Source organism: Mytilus edulis, chromosome 12 (assembly GCF_963676685.1).
Source record: "Mytilus edulis chromosome 12, xbMytEdul2.2, whole genome shotgun sequence".
Classification (NCBI taxonomy): domain Eukaryota; kingdom Metazoa; phylum Mollusca; class Bivalvia; order Mytilida; family Mytilidae; genus Mytilus; species Mytilus edulis.
Genome location: NC_092355.1, coordinates 2,265,706 through 2,287,721, shown reverse-complemented (window position 1 = coordinate 2,287,721; position 22,016 = coordinate 2,265,706). Strand labels below are relative to the sequence as shown.

The 22,016-nt window shown below is 31.6% G+C and overlaps 2 protein-coding genes and 1 long non-coding RNA gene across 3 annotated transcripts in view; all 3 read right to left on the bottom strand.

Moving 5' to 3' along the window:
* Nucleotides 1-1,872, bottom strand: part of LOC139499465 (uncharacterized) — a 51,604-nt gene extending 49,732 nt beyond the window's left edge. Inside the window, exon 1 of the mRNA XM_071288144.1 lies at nt 1,837-1,872. The gene's annotated coding sequence lies outside the window, so the exon portion shown is untranslated. The remainder of the gene's footprint in view (nt 1-1,836) is intronic.
* A 699-nt stretch (nt 1,873-2,571) lies between these two features.
* LOC139499463 (uncharacterized) lies at nt 2,572-4,678 on the bottom strand. Its single transcript, XR_011658195.1, has 3 exons — nt 4,458-4,678; nt 3,358-3,399; nt 2,572-2,637 (listed from the first exon to the last, which is right to left on the bottom strand). It is a non-coding gene; the product is annotated as an uncharacterized lncRNA (long non-coding RNA).
* A 1,504-nt stretch (nt 4,679-6,182) lies between these two features.
* LOC139499462 (uncharacterized protein PF3D7_1120000-like) lies at nt 6,183-16,436 on the bottom strand. The gene is made up of 8 exons (XM_071288143.1): nt 15,601-16,436; nt 14,910-15,033; nt 12,062-12,196; nt 10,085-10,195; nt 8,817-8,846; nt 6,998-7,123; nt 6,394-6,734; nt 6,183-6,249 (listed from the first exon to the last, which is right to left on the bottom strand). The coding sequence occupies exons 1-7, from the start codon at nt 16,327-16,329 to the stop codon at nt 6,688-6,690; spliced, it is 1,302 nt and encodes a 433-aa protein (XP_071144244.1). The 5' UTR covers nt 16,330-16,436; the 3' UTR covers nt 6,183-6,249; nt 6,394-6,687.
* Between the last annotated feature and the right edge of the window lie 5,580 nt (nt 16,437-22,016).

The following is a 22,016-nucleotide window of genomic DNA, read 5'->3' as shown; positions in this document are numbered from 1 at the left end:
AGACATAATAGGCATAAACAATTTTGACAAGGTTTTTACGCACAGAAACAAATTAATTCAAAATTGACTACTGCATAATGACAAAATGTCATATTAAATAAGTACCAAGGACCGTCATATATGATCAAAAATGAAATAAACAGAAAAATTAAAAAATATACAACACAAACATGACAAAACAAGTAAACTTTAACATGCAAAATAAACGATAAACAACGCCAGCACCTACACTCTACTCGTCAAGACCAACATGTATTATTTGTGATGCTGATGCGGACTATTCATCAACAAATCTAGGCACCTTCAAATGAGCTTTTTTTTTTAGAAAAAAGGACAAGACGTTCTTAGATAACGTCTTGGCTTAACAATTTTCCGCTCAGCCACTGGTGATGTTATATAAAGTCTGAGGAGCAGGACAGGCTCTTGAAACTGATGATTGGAAAAATGTTTGTCCCATATGCAGGTGGAGTAGGTATTTTGCTGCTAGGACGGGCGTATCATAAAATAAAAAAATACATTTCTCGTCAGATCACGTGGAAGGGTAGTATATTGTTTTGAGTAGAACAATCCTAACTTTCAACGACGACACCCTGGTCATGGCGTGTAACAGTATCTAATTATACAAAAATAAGTGGATGATGTATGATTGCAAATGAGACAATAATCCACCAAAGTTCTATTGAAATGGAAATATAAATGTATAGGCAACCGTATGGTCTTCAACTGTGATTGAAAAAACCAAACCGTATGGTTGGCTATTCTAAAGCCCCGACAAGAAAGATATGAATTTAATTGAGAGAACTTAATCAAAACATAACACATTACTGAAACAAATATGACAGCCATGATCAAACGGCAACCACCGAACTACAGGCTCCTGAATTGTGACAAGTACAAAGATAATTTGGAAGTGTTAAAAATGTGTATGAGCCCTCATCATTTCCCTAAATTGTGTTCAGTGTTAGCTTGAATAATGAGTGAAAATATTGTCATGGTCTTTTAACAATTTCTTGAACTGCAAACACAGCCATTTAATATAAATATGAGTAGTTGACTCTCGAATTTGTATTTTGTTCATCATGTTCATCATTGTTTTGTTGTTGTTGTCGGAATTGTTTTCACATTTTGTCATGATTTTGTTATTTCCTGTACATGTTGTTGTCAAATAATTAAGAACTCAAAAAGTATTTAAAAGAATTTCAAATATGTCCAAATGACTTAAAGAGAGAAAACGATCCTGTTTTGCCCTCAGTGTTAAAGGTTTTTTTTAAATCCCAGAAAGGTTCAAAAGATATGTATAACATTTTGAATGGTAACAAATCAAATCCTAAACAAAAATGTGAACAAAAATGGTCATTAATTCTCAATGCAAACTTCAATTGGAAAAATATTCATGTACTGCCCTTTCATATAACAAAAAATTCAAAATTGCAGTGGTTTCAATACAGAATAATACATCGAATCTTAGGCACAAATGAACTCCTCCTTAAAATAAAAATTAAAGATACAAATATTTGCAGTTTTGGGTGCGGAGGGGTCGAAACAATAGAACATATATTCTGGACGTGCCCATATATATCAAATTATGGGAAGACCTTAACTTCTGGATATTTGAGAAGACAGAAATAGAACTAACTTTAAATATTGATTTGGTTTTATTTGGTATTTTAACAAAAACAGATAAAAATGATATAAGAAACATAATACTTCTGTTAACAAAATTCTACATATATAGAAGCAAATTAGCTATGGAACAAATCAATATAATAGCACTTAAAAATTATTTGAAGGAAAACTTATTGATAGAAAAAAATATATTCTATAAAAATAAATTACTCAGTAGGGCAGAAAACTGCTGGAACCCCTGGACTCCTTTCTATCATAAAAACCAAAAAAACAAAAACCATATAGACTTCACATATATTGTATATATTTCATATCCAAACAGCCTCTGTCTTAAAATCATTATCTGCAATGTATCAAACTATTTTTTAGTGTATATAACTATTATGCATACAAATGTGTGTAACCTATTATGTTCATGTGCAAATAAGGAAAAGAGAAATTTAATATAGAAAACAGTATATATATTTTTCAAAACCTGTGCATTTGTTATACAAATAATTGTATTTGAAAATCTCATTAGTAAACTTCGTTCTGTTTATTTTTCTTTTTTTCTTTTTTTTCTTTCAAATTTGAAAATTGAATGTATAATACTAACAAATACTAACAACTGTATAAATATGATATTTACTAATGTTAACGAGGCCGGGATAAGGTACCGGTACTTGATGTTTTAAACTAACAAATGTACAGATTTCATTAAAATATGATAAATTTAAAAAAAAAAAAAAAAAAAAAAAAAAAAAAAAAAAAATTAAGAACTTGATAACAACTCTCTTTTCTTTTTCATGACTACAGTACATAAGCTTAAAATGGCGAAACATTTAGAAACTTTGCTTCGTCAATGCTCTTCAACTTCGTATTTGTTTTTATATTTGTCGTTTCTATCCTTACTGATGAGTCTTTTTAAAGAAATGCGTTTTTGTATGCACAATGTTAAGCCTGGTATCTATAGGAATTTTGTGTACATCTATGAATACGTACCTTTATATTTACTGATCTCCGCCGTTAGACCTAGGATATATAACGTATGCATGATGCAATGGCTAATTATAGTTAAAGACCAGTTATTGATATTGATAAGTATGATTTTTTTTAAGAATTTAAAAACCGAATTGTTGTTGTCTCTTTATCTTTACTTCACTGATATATAACTAAAGATAATGTCATAGTATTTTAATAACAATTATACGTGAAGGTATTTTAGATTTCTTGGACTGATTAAAACTATTTTTGTACAGAAGTATGACCATTTGACATTCGTATTTGTGTTCGTTCATCATTTTGTCCCAAATCATGTCTGTCGTTTGTTTTGGTAGATTGTGTTAATATTTTGTTGTGATTTTTTTTTTTTATTATTGATGACTATGATGTGGTCGATAGTTTCTTAAATCAATATTATTCTTACTCTTTTGATATATCCCTGATTGGCAAAGATAAGTCATCTCGCTATTTATGAAAAGCTTAAATAACTTTACATTTCTAAGTTCCTTGTGTTTGAAAATAAATAAGAGGTCAATAACACTTATATGTTCTACTCTGGGACTATTCATATCATAAAATGTTTATGGATACATTTTTAGAATGCTGGTTAGTCTAATTCGTGATTTACTTGGATTTCTTGTTTTGATTCTATCGTCACTGGTGAGTCCTTTTAGACGACACATGCTATCGGCATGCACAAGTATAAGCCTGGTATCTATCATACGTTTATATACTCCTATGGATATGTACCTTTCAAATGCCTGATCAATTCATGATTCTCCTCCTTTAGTTCTAAGATATATAACAAAGCTATGATACTATATATTTTGTAATTATATACATCTTATTGATAAGTTATATATTATATCTTAAAATATAAGACCAAATTAATCTATATCGTATTTTTTATGTTTGCTCGTTTTATTGCAATAGCTTGGAATCAGGAAAAGCACTGATTGTACATCTCCTTTACAAAGCGAAGTATCGTTATGAATTATATCTGTAATATCAAACAGCTGTTGGTATCATACTGGGTTCTATAATTCATCCAGTTTTGTTCAGTTTTTTTTTGTTGTTGCTGCCGCTAACTTATTATTTGCTATTACTTTATGTAACTAAACACAGTATTCGGGTTTTTTTTTTTACATGAAAACATTAAGATATGAAAGAATTTTTGGACTGTTGAACAAGCTATTTTTCGGGTTCATGTTGCTAATTCTTTAGTTTTCTATGTTGTGTCATGTGTACTATTGTATGTCTGTTCGTCTTTTCCGTTTTTAGCCATGGCTTTGTCAGTTTATTTTCGATTTATGAGTTTGACTGTTCCTCTGATATCTTTCGTCCCTTTTATAGAGGAAAATGACAAGTTGACTTTCGTAATTGTGTTAGTTCATCATTTTGTCCCTAATTTCGCCTGTCGTTTTTGGGTTTAAATTGGTTTCACATTTTGTCATGACTTTGTTGTTTATTGTTGGTGACTGTGTAGTGATCTATAGTTGCTTACATTAACTTTATATTGACAAATTTTTATAGTGTCGTGATCGACAACCATATGTCATCTCCCTTGAATATAAAGCTACAATACCTATACATTTCTTAGTTCTTTATGTTTCAAATAATTAAGAAATCAATAATGATTATAGTTTCTACTCCCGGGCTATTAATAAGCTATTTTTTATATGGTTAAATTTTTGGGATGTTGCTTAATCTATTTCTTACGTTTACTTTGCTTTATAGTTTGTTGATTGTATCGTCACTCATGATTCTTTTCAAGATGAAATACGATTTAGACATACATAAATTAAAGCATTGAATCTATAGTGAGATCAAATACTTCTACAAATATGTACCTTCAACACCTTTTTGCAATGTACTGTTTTTCACCTGTAGATCTAGGAAAAATAATGTTTTTATGATACATTCGCTAATTAAAGAGCATTTATTAATATTGTTCAGTTTGTCATATCTAAAAAATACAAAACCGAATTGATGTATAGCTTATTCTTTATTTGTACCTTTCATTCCAGTAGATTGGAATGTAGAATAGAACATATAACGTGTTTTCCATATAGCATTTTCTATTGCATTGTTTAATGTATTTCAAAAAGCATGTCATTGCAAATGGACAAAAGAATATTTATGTTTTAAAAGTAAGATTTGGCCTGTTTTAAAAAAGCATAGGGATAACTGTGGTAGATGTTATTGTAAATTATAAATTTGTAATTTTGTAACAATAAACTCATCATAGATACCAGGACTAAATTTATATACGCCAAACGCGAACAAACCGTTCTAATTTTTTCTTGTAATAAGACAGCTGTTGGTATTATACCCAGTTTGGTTCCGTTTATTTTGTTGTTGCCTTAAATTTATCATTTGCCATTTATTCAGTTATAGCAGGCACATAAGGATATTATGGTATTGACTATATGATCTTCCAAATTTTGAAAATCATTTCAATTTAAAGAACATAGCTTCCTCTTTTAATAAGATTTGTATTTTGCAAATATGTTTGCATTGGCTAAACATATGCAGCAAAATCTTATTTTAATGCTTATAGGTCTATTGTATATACGAACCTGCTAGTTATAACCGTTTTTTATGTTAATTGTACATACTTATTATTTGACTCATATACGTTTCTGCCCGACTTTTAAACATGTCAACTGTTTCATTCTGTTTCTCCTTTAGGGTTCTGATTATCTTGTCCTTGTCGTCACAATATTTACATGATGGTTCCGTAAAAGCTTCTGTGGATTCAAGTTGGTCAACCTCTGATGTTTCTTCAAAAGTTACCAATCATTACATTTATAAAAAAGAAGATGTGGTATGATTGCCAATGAGACAACTATCCACAAAAGACCAAAATGACACAAACATTAACAATTATAGGTCACCGTAATGTTAAACATTCAGAAATGAGAAATTAGGAAAAACAAAGGAATTACACTGGTAATGAGCATTATTGCCAGTTTCACGTTTTAATATTTAGTATTTGCAATACATAATATGGGATCTTTAACCTTAGTGTTTTCTTATTATGTATCAGGATTGGTAACGTTCTTTTTATTTTTTTCTTAAGGATGTTCCCTATTGTGATCAACATAAAAAGCTTTTTAAGATATTTTTTATAAATTAATAACAAAACAATGATACTAACAGTATGAGTTAGCAAACACATATTTAAATGGAACTTCATGGAAAAAAACAGACAATTCCGAATGTCTAGAAAACACAAGATGAGCGAACATACCTAAAGAAAACGCACTTGATTGTTGTTGCATTTTTGCATGTGTTGAGTTGCTGTTAAATTGATATGAAATCAATATCAGTTTATTTATCATGAACCATGTGGACGTTGTATCCTTTCATTATGTTTGTTTCATTTCTTTGACAGATAAAACATTTGGAATATCAACTGTTTGCCACTTCCAGTAAACAATTATAGAACAATTTCGCAAATGAGTTTATTATTACCTGTTTGTGAGTTAATGTCCAGTTCCGATGGGGACTCAATCTCTTCGACATCTGCTGTGGATAAGTACTCATCGGATATAGAGGAACACTCATCGAACAGTTGTGTTGTATCATTGTCACCATTCGATTCGTTTGCGAGTAACCACTTTACAACTGAAAACTGATCTACAAAACACAATAAGAAAGTAAACAATATCATCATTGTGCAGGTAAACTGTAAACAAGTTTTCTTCCTACATTAAAAAACAATATTTTCTTAGAAAAGATTCAACTAGAAGCGTTTTCCAAAGTTTTATACAGTGTACATACCTTCTGTGAGAGGACTTTCAAACTTCAAATTAACAATAACAGTGTCTTCAATATCTACATCAATACCACCTGCAGTTTGCATAACTTGAACTAATTTAAGAATGGCTGCTTTAAAAGTCTCTACACTATCTAAAATCCCAGGTGTGGCTTTCAATTCTAAAATGATGCTGTTGACTTTTTTCCCTGTAATTTCTATTGTTTCTGTCACTGCTGCTTCTGGTAAGCCTTCATTGTTAGTTTGAATTTCAACTTCTTGCGGAAGTTTTTCAATGATTTCATTTTCTTCGTCTGCAGTCACGTGTGTTTGATTAACTTTAGCAATGAAGTCGACTTTTCTTTTTCTTTTATCTGAAATAGAAATGTATAATGTTTGCTATTTAGCTTTGATGTTATAACTTCTAATTTATAACTTCTAATATAGGAATAATCATCAAACTGTTTATTCAAACTTCGTAATACAGCCTATTGTTCAATGCCTAAAGTTTGCTTCACATAAAATGTAACGCATTTTCCCATATGTTAATGTTCTGAAGTACCAATAGTAGTTTTGAAAATGATATCTTATGGGTTTTTTTCTAGTTGAAAGACAATCTTAGTTTCTTACCTGGCGATTCTATAGACTTTTCTATTTGATCCGGGTTGATACCAAGGTCAACCCTTTGTTTACCAATGTAACCTATAACAATTGTCTTCAATTCTTTTAGTTCTGTCTTCACATCCATAACTTCATCTAAAATGAAGGTCAAAATGAACATGATGAATAAAAAATTATAGCAAGAACAAAATGTTTACCTTTATATTTGATTGGGGATGAAAAATCTTTGTATTGTGCTACCTTAATTAAGTAATTATTGACTGCTTACGTTTAATGCCGTTTTCACCTTGTTTATGCTAAAAGGTTAGCTGTAACATTATGCACATACTGTTGATTTATATTATTCGTTTGATACAAATTTTTTTGGATTTCCTAAGTACAGGTAAACCACGAAATCGAATGTTGAACTAATGTCAAATCTTTATTTCGCTTGTATGCAGACTTCGGCAAAACCAGAAAATTAAATATCCACAAATAAACAAGTTTTCCCTTATCTACGGAAATTGGTACACACGAAAATAAATAATTACACAGTGTGTAGAAATATTTCACTTGGTTTATGTCGTTTAAAGTGCAGTAGATTTCCATATATATAATTCGTTCACAAATTTTGACATTTTCAAAACATTCAGGTTTAGACTGCAACTGTAATGTTAATCTAGATTGCCTGTCCATACCATTGTAAAACAGAGAGAACAAACACAGAAAAGAATATATCCATGCAGATCCAACTATCTAGTTTTTGTTTGATCAAGAAGTCAAATCTTACTTCGATATGGACATATTCCTATATCAATGACTCATAGATGGAAATTATCAAATTCCATTGGGTAAATTCAGTGAATGAATTTATGTCATCAGGAACCGCCCATTTGGGGGAAAGCTTTCTGTGTGACACTGAAGTCGTGTGTTTTTCTGATTGTCAGATAAAGTTTGAAATAAATATGTTTGCATTAAAGTCGATTTAATCTGACTTACAGATAATATATACATAACCTTCTTAGATATTTATTGAAATGAGTGGCAGAATAATTAAATTTATATGTAAGTGACGTTCTCCCTTTTCCGTTCAGTTAGTTTTAAAATTCCACAGTTATCTTCAATTCAAAAAATTCAGACCACCTTACTAAACGATTTGCTACAGATTTAAAGCTTTTCGGGAAAGCTGTGCTGCTGAAAACTACATTGATAAAAACTATATTCATGATAATTTTTATTTTCCTTTTTCAATTAATTTTCAATATTCGCTCATAAATTTTAATTCTATAATATGATATGCATATGCGGAGAATGATAATTTCCGTTACTTAGAAATACTCCCAACTGATCAAAAACTCCAGCAAGTGATTGGAAAAGAATATATTTATTGTACCGTAAAAGATGGCTTTCCGAAATATGGAAATGAGGTTAATTAAACCAGTGTTCCTCATGAGATTCAGATTCCTAAACTTTCTAAAGGTTAACTCCGAAACCCTCAATAACACTACTAACAATGTTTCAACCTTCATCATCAATTTCTTCGTCTGTTGAATCCTTTCAGAATTTTCCTCAATACCGTGTTGTTTTTATGAAGGGTTGTGGTATCATTTTTGTTTTGAAAGGGAAGTAACTCCTTACTAACCCCATATGGTAACTAACCATGTATGGTTGCTTACCCTATATTTTTAAGGACACCCTATATCAAATATACATATAAATATATCACCACGTGTAGTCCTTTAACCAATCATATCTCTATAAATCTATAAGAGCTAAGATAATGTGACTTAGTTAACGTTTTGAAGATTACAAGTTGAAGCGATTTTTGTATATTTCTATTCATATTTACCTTTCAGAATTCTATTCTCTTCTATTAGATCTAGAACATTTAAAAGACAAATGCAATAATGACGTATTCATAATCGGCATTTTATATTGATATATTAAAAATACTCAAGAATATAACAAAATTTATATTTTATGCTACATTTTGATGCTTCTGTAATATTGTTAATCATTGTTTTCGTAAGTGTTTTATATCCGGTGACAAATAAAATTAAATTTCATATTACTATCAAATGGACCTGTTTGTCGCCTCGATAATCATTTGTTAGTAGTCGTTGACACAATTTTTGAATAAGACCCACTAAATCATATCTTTATTTTTTTGGAAAATATGACTTCGGTTTCACTAATAAAATCCAAAATTTAGCCAAATCCTTTTGACAACATCAAATTAAAAAATCATGACAAGACAAATGAGCCCTGGACTTTATATATCAACTATAATAGTATTACAATTGAGACAAGAAGTCATGCATCATCTATGAGAAATCCTCATTTTTTGTGTCGCTTCCCTTCCTCCCACAATAAATTAGTATGCCTCTGTTTACCATATATAGGTACCATTCAAGGACGCATTTGTCATCCTGGCTTATGAGTATTCATTTTTTTGGTTATTTTCGGAGAAAAATAAAAAAAATAGGCGTTCGAATATTCTTCCCGTTATGGGACGAACTGTTCAGTCATAAACAAGACTTCCGTTTAGGACTGTTTTAAATTACACATACATTTTCATAAATACTTGGGGACAGAACAATTATTTCGCGGTATGCTTTATACTACGATCATACATGTATACGAATACTATACTCTTATAATCTTGCATACGTATCCTAAGAATAATTTGTATGTGCTATTTACATGTAATCAAAGTTTACTATCCACGGCGGTCACAAATAAATTATAAATACAATTTATTTACAGTATAATATGTATGTTCATAGTGTTCAGAAAGAACGCGAAAATAATTAACAGAAAACAAAATATAACGGAATTTAGAAAAAAAGGGGAGGGCTAAAAAAGTGTCCTGTTCCTAGATAAATATAAACAAAGACGGAAAACAATTGAAATTATCGGAAAACAAAAAATAACGGGGGGGGGGGGGATTCAATATATTGTCCCCAAGTACCTCGAACTAATAATAACTTTCCATTTCGATATAACCATATATAGTAATACCGTTAGATTTGCGGATTGGAAGTGCTTTGTGTAAATATGGTATATTGAAATACATAGATGTGGATTATATAAGCAATACAGCATAATTTAAGATACCTGCTTTGAGTTCAACAGTATTGTTCCTTGTTTTATTCTGCTCTTCAATTAGTTTGTCCTCCAATTTTCCTTGGGACTGAATCACCGTTTGACAAACTCTTTGTTCACTCTCTTTAAGAAATTGTAAAGATAACTACAGATATTGATACCAAATACATATCGACATTCAATAATTATTAAACTATTCTCTATTGATATTTTTTTTATAAATGTATGCATAAATAAATGAATTAGCAATCTTGTACACAGATGTTGGTCCTTTATGCCGGCATTACACATTAGCGTATAGACCGGCGTGCACCAGACGTACAGAGAAAATTGACAAAGTCGGTATACGTTAGTTGCACGCCAGAGGAACGCTAGGCAATCGTTAAACGTGTGTTTCATAAGTTAGAAGTACATCGAAATGCAAAGGTATACGTTTGGTGAAGGCTATAACTGCAGCAAATTTTTATGCAGCTTAAAATTGTTCATCCAGCTCAATCGTGTGTCTAACGTATACCTGTACGTTACACTCACGTAATAAGTACGGTACAAGCACGTTGAAAACGCTACAGATAAGTTTGAGACACGTTTAAGGCATGTTGTATACGCTTACAGATCGTTCGACTGTAACTAAAACGTATTCGGTGTGTTTGTAACAAACACCCTATAATTAAACCCCCCAGACACTCAGAAAGCACGGATTATCGTCCCAACTCGTTGTTAACACGATATGATTGACAGGTTGAATGCATCTAAAATTACTAGCGTATTGGCAGCGTACATAGTTTTTTTACCATGCCCAGCGTACGTCGGAGCTATACGCTGATGTTTGACGCCGGTATTAGACACACATACGCACGTAAATATAAACCACGGGAGACAATTGTACTCCTCGCAATGGCGACTGCATACATTAGTTTGTAGGGAAGAATAAAAAAACTGGCATTATCCTGGAACTTGCAGTTACGCTGTGTTTGGAATTTTGGATCCTCAATGCTCTTCAACTTTGTATTTGTTTGGTTTATAACTATTTTGATATGAGCGTCACTGATGAGTCTTATGTAGACGAAACGCGCGTCTGGCGTACTAAATTATAATCCTGGTACCTTTGATAACTATTTACAGATGATGTATATATTCCTAAACCTGGTGACTACGTTGAACGCCTCTATCACATCGAACTTTAGATAGATGTTACAACCGATACAGATTAATCTACTTCATAGCTTAATGAAAATTAACAATTGACAAGGAGGGTTAGTTGAGAACAAAATTAACGACAAAAGATATGATTTCAGCTTACCAATAGTTAATTTTCTTGTCGATGTCAAAATCCCTACAATGAAGTCTATTCCTCCGAAATAATGCAATAATTTAAAGGGTGCGTCTTTTTTATGGTTGGTTTGATATAAGTATGATATCCACACGGAAACAATTAGCTCAGGGTTTCAGGCTGTAAATTTAAATTCTCTACGTTTTTTAAAGATGTCATCACAACTTGCTGAGCCATTATAGAATATATGTTTCGCCGATGATAATTGACATGTTCCAATTGCAAAGATCGCTTTCCGATTCTGTTTTACTCGCAACTGACATCATTGAATGGGACTAATCGAATTTGTACTTTCGTAAGCAACACAACAAATCATTTGACGCACAGTCAACTTAAATCTGTGTTAGCTTTTGTACGTTTCGGGTTGCTCAGTCATAAGTTTTTTTATGTTTTGCTTTGATAACTGGTAATAGTGTTTTTGTTGATTAGTTTGTTATGGTCTAGCCAATTTACTTTCAACTAATGAATTTGAATATCCTTTATGGTTGAAATATGTGTATGATCTTTTACAACAACATCTAGACAAAATATGATATCTTTCAGTTATTTTACCTTTTATATAGACTTGTCTCGTCAACATATGAAGACTTCACTTGAAGTCAAATCATTATGAAAGTAGTCTTCGTATTGGTATTCTTTTAAATACAACAAGACAATACCTGTCAGCTTTGTATCAATTGCACGGCTCTGGTCTTCGCTGTGAAGCCTTATATTGCTACTCTCTTGTGTCACTGTTGTTTGAATTTTTTCTCTGCAGCTAGTCGATAGTACTTCGTGATGTTTCTCAATGTTTTCTATAAGAATAACAATAAATTGTTTTTAATTTAGACTTCCTAAAATAGGCAACATAAGTTGACCGATATTATGTCATATATCGATGATTTAAACAGACAAAGTAACCAATAACAAATTAAAGACTAAGCAACACGAACCCCACCAACAACTGGGGGTGATTTTAGGTGCTCACGAAAGGTAAACAGATCCTGCTCCACATGTGGCACCCGTCGTGTTGCTTATGTTATTACAAACCCGGTAAATAGTATAATTTGGCAGGTCACATTCGTGAAAAGGGAAAGGTATTGTAGTTAAGACATAAGGAACATACCCGATATCATCTGTGAAACGGTTATTCCATAACCGTCAACCAACTCGTAATGGCATCCGTAAAGTTAACGATGGAATGATTTCAACTTCACCATTTAGAACTTTTGATTTAATAAAAGTTATACACAGCCAAATTTTGCTCACGTCAATTTCACCTGAATTTCACGTGAATTTCACATTTCTTGCACGTTAATTTCACGTTAATTTCATAAGAAACTCACGTTAAATTCACGTGAACAAAATTTGCCTGTAAACACGTCTGAATTTGCTCTACCTTCGACGGAATTACTAGATAAAATTACTAAGAGAAGCTGTTAAGAAACTAATCACGAAAATACTATAACTATCTATAAAAGTGTGTTGTTGGATCTTCAGTGAAGTTCTAATATGATTAAAATTGGCGAATAACGTCCATGTAAATGCTTTACACAGGCGTACGCGTCATCCGGTGTATGAAAGGTTCATTCCATTGAACAGTATTTGTATAGAGGTATCTAATAGAGGGTCTACGTTCATTAGTTTAAGTTCTGGAATCGTCAACATTCCAACAGGAATCAATCGTATAATTTTATACATAAGACTCACTAGTGACGCTAAGATAACAAAAAAGTTCGAAAGCCAAATTGTTTCATTCCGTCTGTAGTCAATACTTTATACCTTTCCTATTTAGTGTTTGAATCGATTTCCATTAAATAATACCAATGCTTTGATTTTCATATTCACGAAGTTTGAATAAGCTACTCTTGAAGATATAGTTAATTTCACAAATAATTCATGATGGTCTTGTTGTAGAGATTCTGCGTACTGACATATCTTAACAACGTGCTATATTGTTCTTTCATTTGTCTTTGTTTTATTATTAATATTACTTTTACTGTTTGGTTTGATTTTTGTGATATCCATATGACGTGGCTCGGTACTTATACATCCCGTCAATGTGTTTATATTATCTTTCATTTTTGCTGGTGTGTTTTGTATGTGTGACAGTTTTTGTTTCTTGTTTTTATATGACACGACTCAGTACTTTTAAAAATCCCTCCAATGTGTTATTGTTCTACTATATGTCATTATTTTATAGTTCTATTATAAAGTTTAAAAAAATAATTTGAACGACAAAATTATTTTACACGCGTAGGGGTATTAACCATATGTGGATTCTTAAAAATTCTAAAGATCTTCTTAATAATTTCAATCTCGGTCTGTTTCTGAAATGAGTTCTAACATACTTTTTTGATTTTTTAACTCTGTATACCACCATACCCCATATGTAATTGTAATATTTTTGAAAAACCATTGAACGGCAAAATTATTTGGTATTCGTCATATGTGACGTTTACATTTTATGACGTCAAACACGTGAAGCAATGCATGTGGTTTTTAAATGTGATAGATGCTTTTTGTGCTCTTTTGTCAAATAATTGTTTGTTTTGAGATAGTGACACAGTGATGACTGCTATACCCATATTTTGACTATTTTACCTATTATCTCTGTTTTGTTCACACATCGTTATGAATATAATGGAATTTGATATAACTGTCATATACGTGAGAGGTTTAGTGCTATTACACCAGGTTCAATCCAACATTTTCTACATTTGAAAATGCCTGTACCAAGTTAGGAAATGACAGTTGGTGTCCATTCTTTTGATGTGTTTTATCACTTGAATTTGCCATTTGATTAGGGACTTTCCGTTTTGAATTTCAGTATTTCAGAGTTCAGTATTTTTGTGAGTTTACTTTTGACAGATAGTTAAATGAAAAAGTCGTTGAATTGTTTAAAAGATTTTCTTAACTTTTATCTCTCTCTTCTGTTGGTGTACTTAAGTTGACATGCCAGAGGAGCCGAGTAGAAGATTTTTTATACCCTAGTACCTTTGATAACTATTTATACCTATTCTTATAACAAACATACATATACGAATGTAATTTGAAGGTAAGATGAGGGTTACAAAAGGATATATATTTGGAGTTTGCATTTATTTTAAATCAGTAGATAAACTCGTCATAGATGCCAGGATTAAAAGTTTGCGCGCCAGACGCGTATTTAATCTCAAAAGACGCATCAATGAGACTCGAATCAAATATTTTTTAAAAACCATATAAAGTCCAAAGCTGAAGTGCATCGAGGACCTTAAATTTAAAAAATGGTTTGCTAAATGCCGCTAAAATAAAATTCCTTATTATTTCGGGAATTCGGTGTTTTGTAAACAATAAATTGAAAGTTATCAATACCAACTCATGCCAACACATAATTACTGGCATAGAAGATATCAAAAGGCAGCAATTTGTTTAACAATCCTTTTTGTTCTAGCAAAATAACAGAATGGTAAAGGATGACCGGAATGATATTGCTATGATTTATATTGTAACTGTCAGGTAAAAGTGCATAATTATTCTGCTTACCCTTAAACTCCTGGAAAGTGTCATTGATGTAAGATTTTGTCTTGTTATTTTCACTCTTGATGCAGTTCTCCAATCCACATGTTCCATCCTTTATAAGTTTTTCAACAATTTTAAGAGGGGTTTCCTTAAATTGATTATGAAATATGTAATAACTGTATTCACAATATAATTTATAGTGCTTATAATTCTATAAATGTCAAAAATGTAAATATAATGTATTTGAAAATGGATATAATGAGCAGAAATATGGTTTTTTTTATCACTATCAAAAAGCTTTTAATTTGTGTAATCATTTTTTTCCCGACAAAAATATTTTAAGGCATTTCATTTTAAGAAATATTTTGTAAACACGTATAGGTTCACTGTAGCACATACTGCTCTAACTTATGAATGCAATATACTTATAGCTATGTGTCATATGAGTATACATATAAAGTTTTGGGAATCTACTCACATATAGTCAAACCTTGAAGGCGATATTAAAATTACGAAAGCAATTAAGACTATAATGCTTTTAATTGTTTACATAACAATTTAAATGTAAAAGATATCAGTCTGACAACACAATAATTGTACCTTTTCAAATAGGTAAAAATGTTGCCGCTAAATTTTGCGACACTCAAGTAACAATTATAAATGAAATATCATGTAGTGTTCAAGATGTATGACGAATCAATAGGGGAAAACCTACCTGCTTAATCACATGAAGAATCTTTTCTGATTCTATTTTCATTTTTTCAATAACTTTTGCAGATTCTATTACATTTAATTTGCAATTCTGTAACGTTTCAACTTGCATTTCAACAATATCTTTGTAGCATTTTGGTTCTGCAAACAACAAAACTGCACTCTTTAAATCACTCCAATAGATTTCTAATTCATCTATGGTGTAGCTGTGTGATGATGACGGATGACAAATTGCACTTCTGATCGACATTATTTTCTTGAGTGAATGTTCTTCCTGTGCCGATAACGAGCTGCTGTTCCATAAGAAAAAATTGAGATCGCTTAGATCTAATACATCGAGTGAAATCCCAGCATGAGTTTCAAATCGATCCAGACAATCTTGTGTGTTATGTTCTGCTGTCTTATTGTACATTTTATTGAAGATTTTCTTATCCATGGTTCCGGGGAAAACACAGCCATGTGGGCTACCAAGACAGCATTTTCTCCATATTTTTTTCTCAAACTGGTGATAAAACTGATGCTTATTGTTTTCTAAATACTGAATGAAGCTGATTGAATTATTGTTCAAAACTTTAAACCCTATGGCATTCCGGAGAACATGGGATCCAGTATCAATTAGACACTTGAAAATTCGTAGATGTTCGTCAGATTCAATATCTCCCATGATCATAGATGATAAATGTTTACACCTCACATCTATTTTGGAGTAACCATTTTTCATTCCATCTTTCATCGGCTATCAATCTGAACAATATACAATGTTAGTAAACTAGCATTACACCTGCATATTTCATAACTTATTAACATTAGATGCAATTAATGTTTCCAGTTATGTGTGCATACCTTAGTGTAAAAAATAATAAATGTTTATAATGATTTATGTTCAATAATGATTGTTTACATCTTTTACTGTTACTCCTAACTTTCCAAAAATCAGCTGAGAGGGTCACGTTTTTGAAATGAAAAAGAATTAATTTGAAAAGGGCGAAGTCAATAATTACTGATTAAATCGGAAGACATTATCAATCAACGGAACAAATAGAAAACAACCATTATACCTGTAACTTGATACATGCATTTTCAAAATAAAATGGTGGGTCAGGTATGATTTCGAACTACCTAAACTTCCCTTATTCTAACTATCAAAATTCGTCGTTATATAGTGTCAACATTTCGTGTTTATTCCTTACGTATCGTCATCTAATCAGGTATCGACTGTATAAACACATGCAGTATAAATTTTACAGGTCATGATGTGTAAAATAGGGACGAAGGATACCAAAGGGACAGTTAAACTCATAAATCGAAAACAAACTGACAACGCCATGGCTGAAAATGAAAAAGACAAACAGACAAACATGACTCAACATAGAAAACCAAAGAATAAGGAACACGAACCCAACCAAACACTAGGGGTGATCTCAGGTGCTCCGGAAGGGTAAGCAGATCCTGCTCCACATGTGGCACCCGTCGTGTTGCTTATGTGATAACAAATCCGGTAAATAGTCTAATTCGATAGGTCACATTCATGAAAGGGAAGGGGATTGTAGTTTCGACATTAGGAACATATCCGATATCATTTGTAAAATGATTATTCCATAACGTTCAACCAACTCGTGATGGCGTCTGTAAAATTTACGAAGCGATGATTTAAACTTCACCATTTGGAACTCTTGGTTTAATATCTTCCTTGTGAGCAGCAACCCTCTATCAAGAAAATCATGATAGAAAATGCAAGCACGGGAATATCGTACCAATTAGGAGATATATACCTCGTATGCAGGTGCTGCTGGAATGTTGCTACTTAAAAATGGAAAGTTCACAATGGGAAAGCTGAAATCATCTCTTTTGTCTTTGTTTTCAATCAACCGTCATTGTCAATTTCAAGTCAAGATATGAGGCCGATTTAACAGTCTATGTAGTATCCTTTATCTCTAGTTCGATGGGATAGATGCGTTCAACAATATAAGGTCAATTTTCTTAGTTTTCGTTTCAAATATGTCAAAGAAAATACCATACAAGTCAAAAGTAAGTAAAAGTCTCTTAGCCTCTAAAAAGACTGATTTTGTGTATAGTATATATAAATCAAGATGTTTATCATATACGCCTGCAATGTGTCTCCAACAAGTATTATAAGTACGGTAGCATAAATACGGGTATAATTCAGTTTGAAATATGTATCCAATTGACTGTTGATATTAAATTGTTTATAAATGTTATCATGAATAATTTATTGAAAAAAAAACTTTGTTTCATTGTTTGTCCGATTCGCAACTAATGCCCTATATCCAAAATATATTTATCTGCTAAACATTATAAAATAAAGTATATGTTATCATGATTATCAAGCGCACTGCAGTGACAATATGAAAACGAAAGTGGAATAATGAAATCTGGTTTGAATTAATTGTAATTTTGTAGTTTTTATATATTGACATTGAAACATTACCGATTTGTTTATTCTATCCCTCATGTTCTATACACATTTTTTGCAATAGTGTGGTTAATATTTCAAAATGTCAACAACAGGAACAAGGTATGGCCATAAATCGGAAATGTCTAACGCGCATATCACGAAATTTGATAGTTGAACAGGTAAACTATTCTTATTTTCTTGCGTGATGAACCGATTCATATAGTTAAAAGACATTTTTATCTAGACTTTAACTAATATTAAAGGGAGACAACTTAATTAAATTAGCTTGTTTTATAACACATATTCCCCTTTTTCCTCTCAATGATTATCATATATATTTTTTATTTTATTTTATATATATATATATGAGTAATTATTTAAATGCAAATAAAAACAATCCTACTATAAAAATAAAATAATGTACCGCAGACGGTAATAGCAATGTTAAAAGTGTACGTAACTCGTTATATCAAGATCGTACAATAGACTGGTATTTATTGAACTGTCTCAAGGCAACAACTATTTTCACGAATAGTTCATGTAACTGTGTCTTTACATTCGAGACTATCTTAATATCTGCCAAAGTTAAAGAAAAATATTAGCGGCAAAACAAGTTAACAGTGTTATAATCATCGACGTGAATCATTTCTCTTTCATTTGTATCAGGAAACCTGCTAGCCTGACAGGTAAAGATTAGTTACTATATCAATGGGAAGTGAAATCAAATACTGCATTTTATTAAGCATTGTTTGTTATTGATTCAACTATAATTACGGATAAAGAAGATAACTTCAATTTGAGGGATTACTTAAACAATGACATCATTGAAATTTTATAATACATCTTAGATTCCTGCCCCTAACACAGGTTATGATTCCTTTCACGGATTTGGTTTTACTTTTTGGACCTTTTGGATTATAGCTCTTCATCTTTTATATAAGCTTTGGATTTCAAATATTTGGCCACGAGCATCACTGAAGAGACATGTTTTGTCGAAATGCGCATCTGGTGCAGGAAAATTGGTACCGTTATTACTACCACTGGGTCGATGCCACTGCTGGTGGGCTGTTAGTCCCTGAGGGTAACACCAGCCCAGTAGCCAGTACTTCGGTACTGGCATGAAAATACGGATTTTTTTGTGTTATTTAAATTTGCTGTTACCAAATGTTAGAAATTATTATAAATTAAGGAATGTATCTCACTCATGCAAAGCTCTGATTCCTTTCACGGATTTGGTTTTACTTTTTGGACCTTTTGGATTATAGCTCTTCATCTTTTATATAAGCTTTGGATTTCAAATATTTTGGCCACGAGCATCACTGAAGAGACATGTATTGTCGAAATGCGCATCTGGTGCAGGAAAATTGGTACCGTTAATGTTATTATGTAATTTTCTTAACAAGTATAACATCATTTTATCACTTGAATATTTGAGCATATCTTGTATTGATAAATTTCTGGAAATTTGCTTGGATAGGAATGTTTAGAATGTCATACTAGTAGTCAGTGTACTACATTTTTTGTATCTCAAAAGTAGTGGGAAACCTTGGAAGATTTAGATATCATCTCCGTACCATAGGGTTCATGCAATTCTTTTTTACCTAAAAATCGTAGTTGTCTTGTTCTATCCAAATTTTTTTCAGTGCAGTGAACTACTTTTGGACAAATTAAAACAATATTATAGAAGTGTCTATCGGCTCCAAATTATGAATAACTTTGCATCGGAAACAAACACATTTATTCTAAAACCAGTTGTTAGCATGATACATGTAATGTTCTTCTCATTAATTGTATGATGGTCTGATACTAAATCCCTAACGGGAGGGATTGTTCTTGATTTCATATTATTAAGACATAATCTTTCAATCAGTTTTATTGAGGTCTGTAGCTGGCATGTAATTCTTTGTTCATTTATAATTGTCATTTTTATTAGTTTCTTTTGTTCATTTATAATTGTCATTTTGATTAGTTTCTTTTGTTACTAATTCAGACTCGCTCTCGGACTTCTTGTTAAACTGAGTTTTTCGGTGCGTATTGCTATGTGTTTCTTGTTACTACATTGGCTATATAGAGGTATAGGGCGAGTGTTGAGATCTGACTAAATTTTTTAACCCCGCTGCATTTTTGAGCCTGTCCAAGGACAGGAGCTTCTGGCCTTTGTTTGACGTGTATGGTTTTTTTTCATTTTAGTTTCTTTATTTGTTTTTTTACTTAAGTGTGATGTCCATTTTCACTGAACTAGCACACAATTTTATTTAGGGGCCAGCTGAGGACCACCTCCAGGTACGGGATTTTTCCCGCTGTGTTGAAGAACCAATTGTGGACTTCGGCTGTTGTCTGCTCTTTGGTCGGATGTTTTTTCTTTGGCATATTCATATTCATTCAATATCCCATTTCCATTCTCAATTTTATCTCTGTTTAAAGGATCTGTAATTCAGTTTGACAGCTGCAGACATACTTTTTTGGTTTTATATTTTCAAACTGGACCCCATCACCACTTTACCTAAGAAGTTATGCTCCAAATTTTTTCAACATGACATTTTATCCCACTACCTTATATTGTATGCAATAAAATACGAAGAAGGAAATCTGGAAAGTGTTTGAAAATAAAATAGTAGTTTTACAGTCGGAACTAGGGACTATATTTGTAGACAACAAAAATCAAGACGATAACTGTGTCTATGCACCCTTTGGACAATGATGTCGCCTTAATCTTTAAACAGTATAACAGAGATACAGATACCTTAAATTAATTAACATATGATGAAAATAATTGCTACAAATAAACTATTACAAATACATCATAGATACCAGGATAGAAATTGATTATTTGTGCCAGACGCACATTTCGTCTACAAAAGACAATCAAAACATTAAAAAAGGGCCAAATAAAGTACAATGTTCAAGTCCATTGACAACAAAACATTCCCAAAAGTTTTGCTAAATACAGCTTAGGTAATCTATTCCTGTGTTAGAAATTATTATGCTTGATTCAATATATGACCATAATTGTATTTGTGTCAAAAAGGAATATCAATATGATCCAAGTGAAAATCCCAGCGTCCTCTTTTCTACGATTGTAATATTAACAAATGTGTATTTATCATAAGCAAATCGGCGAGTTTTAAATGTTAAGCCACATCTGCTTACCTTTCCTAGTTATCTCATTATTTTGGTTGTGTTCTTGTTGCTTAGCCGAATGTTTATTTTGCAGTGTTTTGCCTACTGTTGGTATTTTGTCGTCTTATAGTTTTTAAATATAGTGTTGTCATTTTTTTATGAATTTTTATTGTACATCGGTCATTAATTACACCTTATGTAAGAATCCTGGATTTTGATTGTTTGATAGCTAGTGTATTTTTCAAATATTTACTGTTATGAAATGAATATCATTCATTTTTAAACGCCGCCGGGTATTTGCCAAAAGGATATGCCTTTTTTACCCTCTCTGCCGTGGTATTTGCAAAAAAATACTCTATCTGACTGGACGCCTTACAGCTCTGGAAATTTAACATTCTCTCAACTGGTATTTTTCCCAAATTCCCCTCCTTAACATGATATATCTGTTAAAAATACTCATCAAAAATATGAGGAAACTAACTTAGGTTTCTCGTTAAAATTTTAATGTCGTTGTTCTCCTCTTATATTTAATGCGTTTCCCTCGGTTTTAGTTTGTTATCCCGATTTTGTTTTTTGTCCATGGATTTATGAGTTTTGAACAGCGGTATACTACTGTTGCCTTTATTTATCATGTTTTGACAATTATTCCATTAACAACAATGAGAAATACACTCATTATCACAACCGACTTGACCCACAGTAAGTTACATTAAACATCATGCAACAAAAACTGATTTTAAACTTAAGAGAATTTTTTTAGCTGAATTTAATATTATACTTTGATGTATGTAGAAACAATAGGATTTTGCAAAATTACAAGAATACTATTAAATCAGTTTTTGGCCTGAAAGCTAGATGTTAATTGTGTAATTCATAGCTTATTA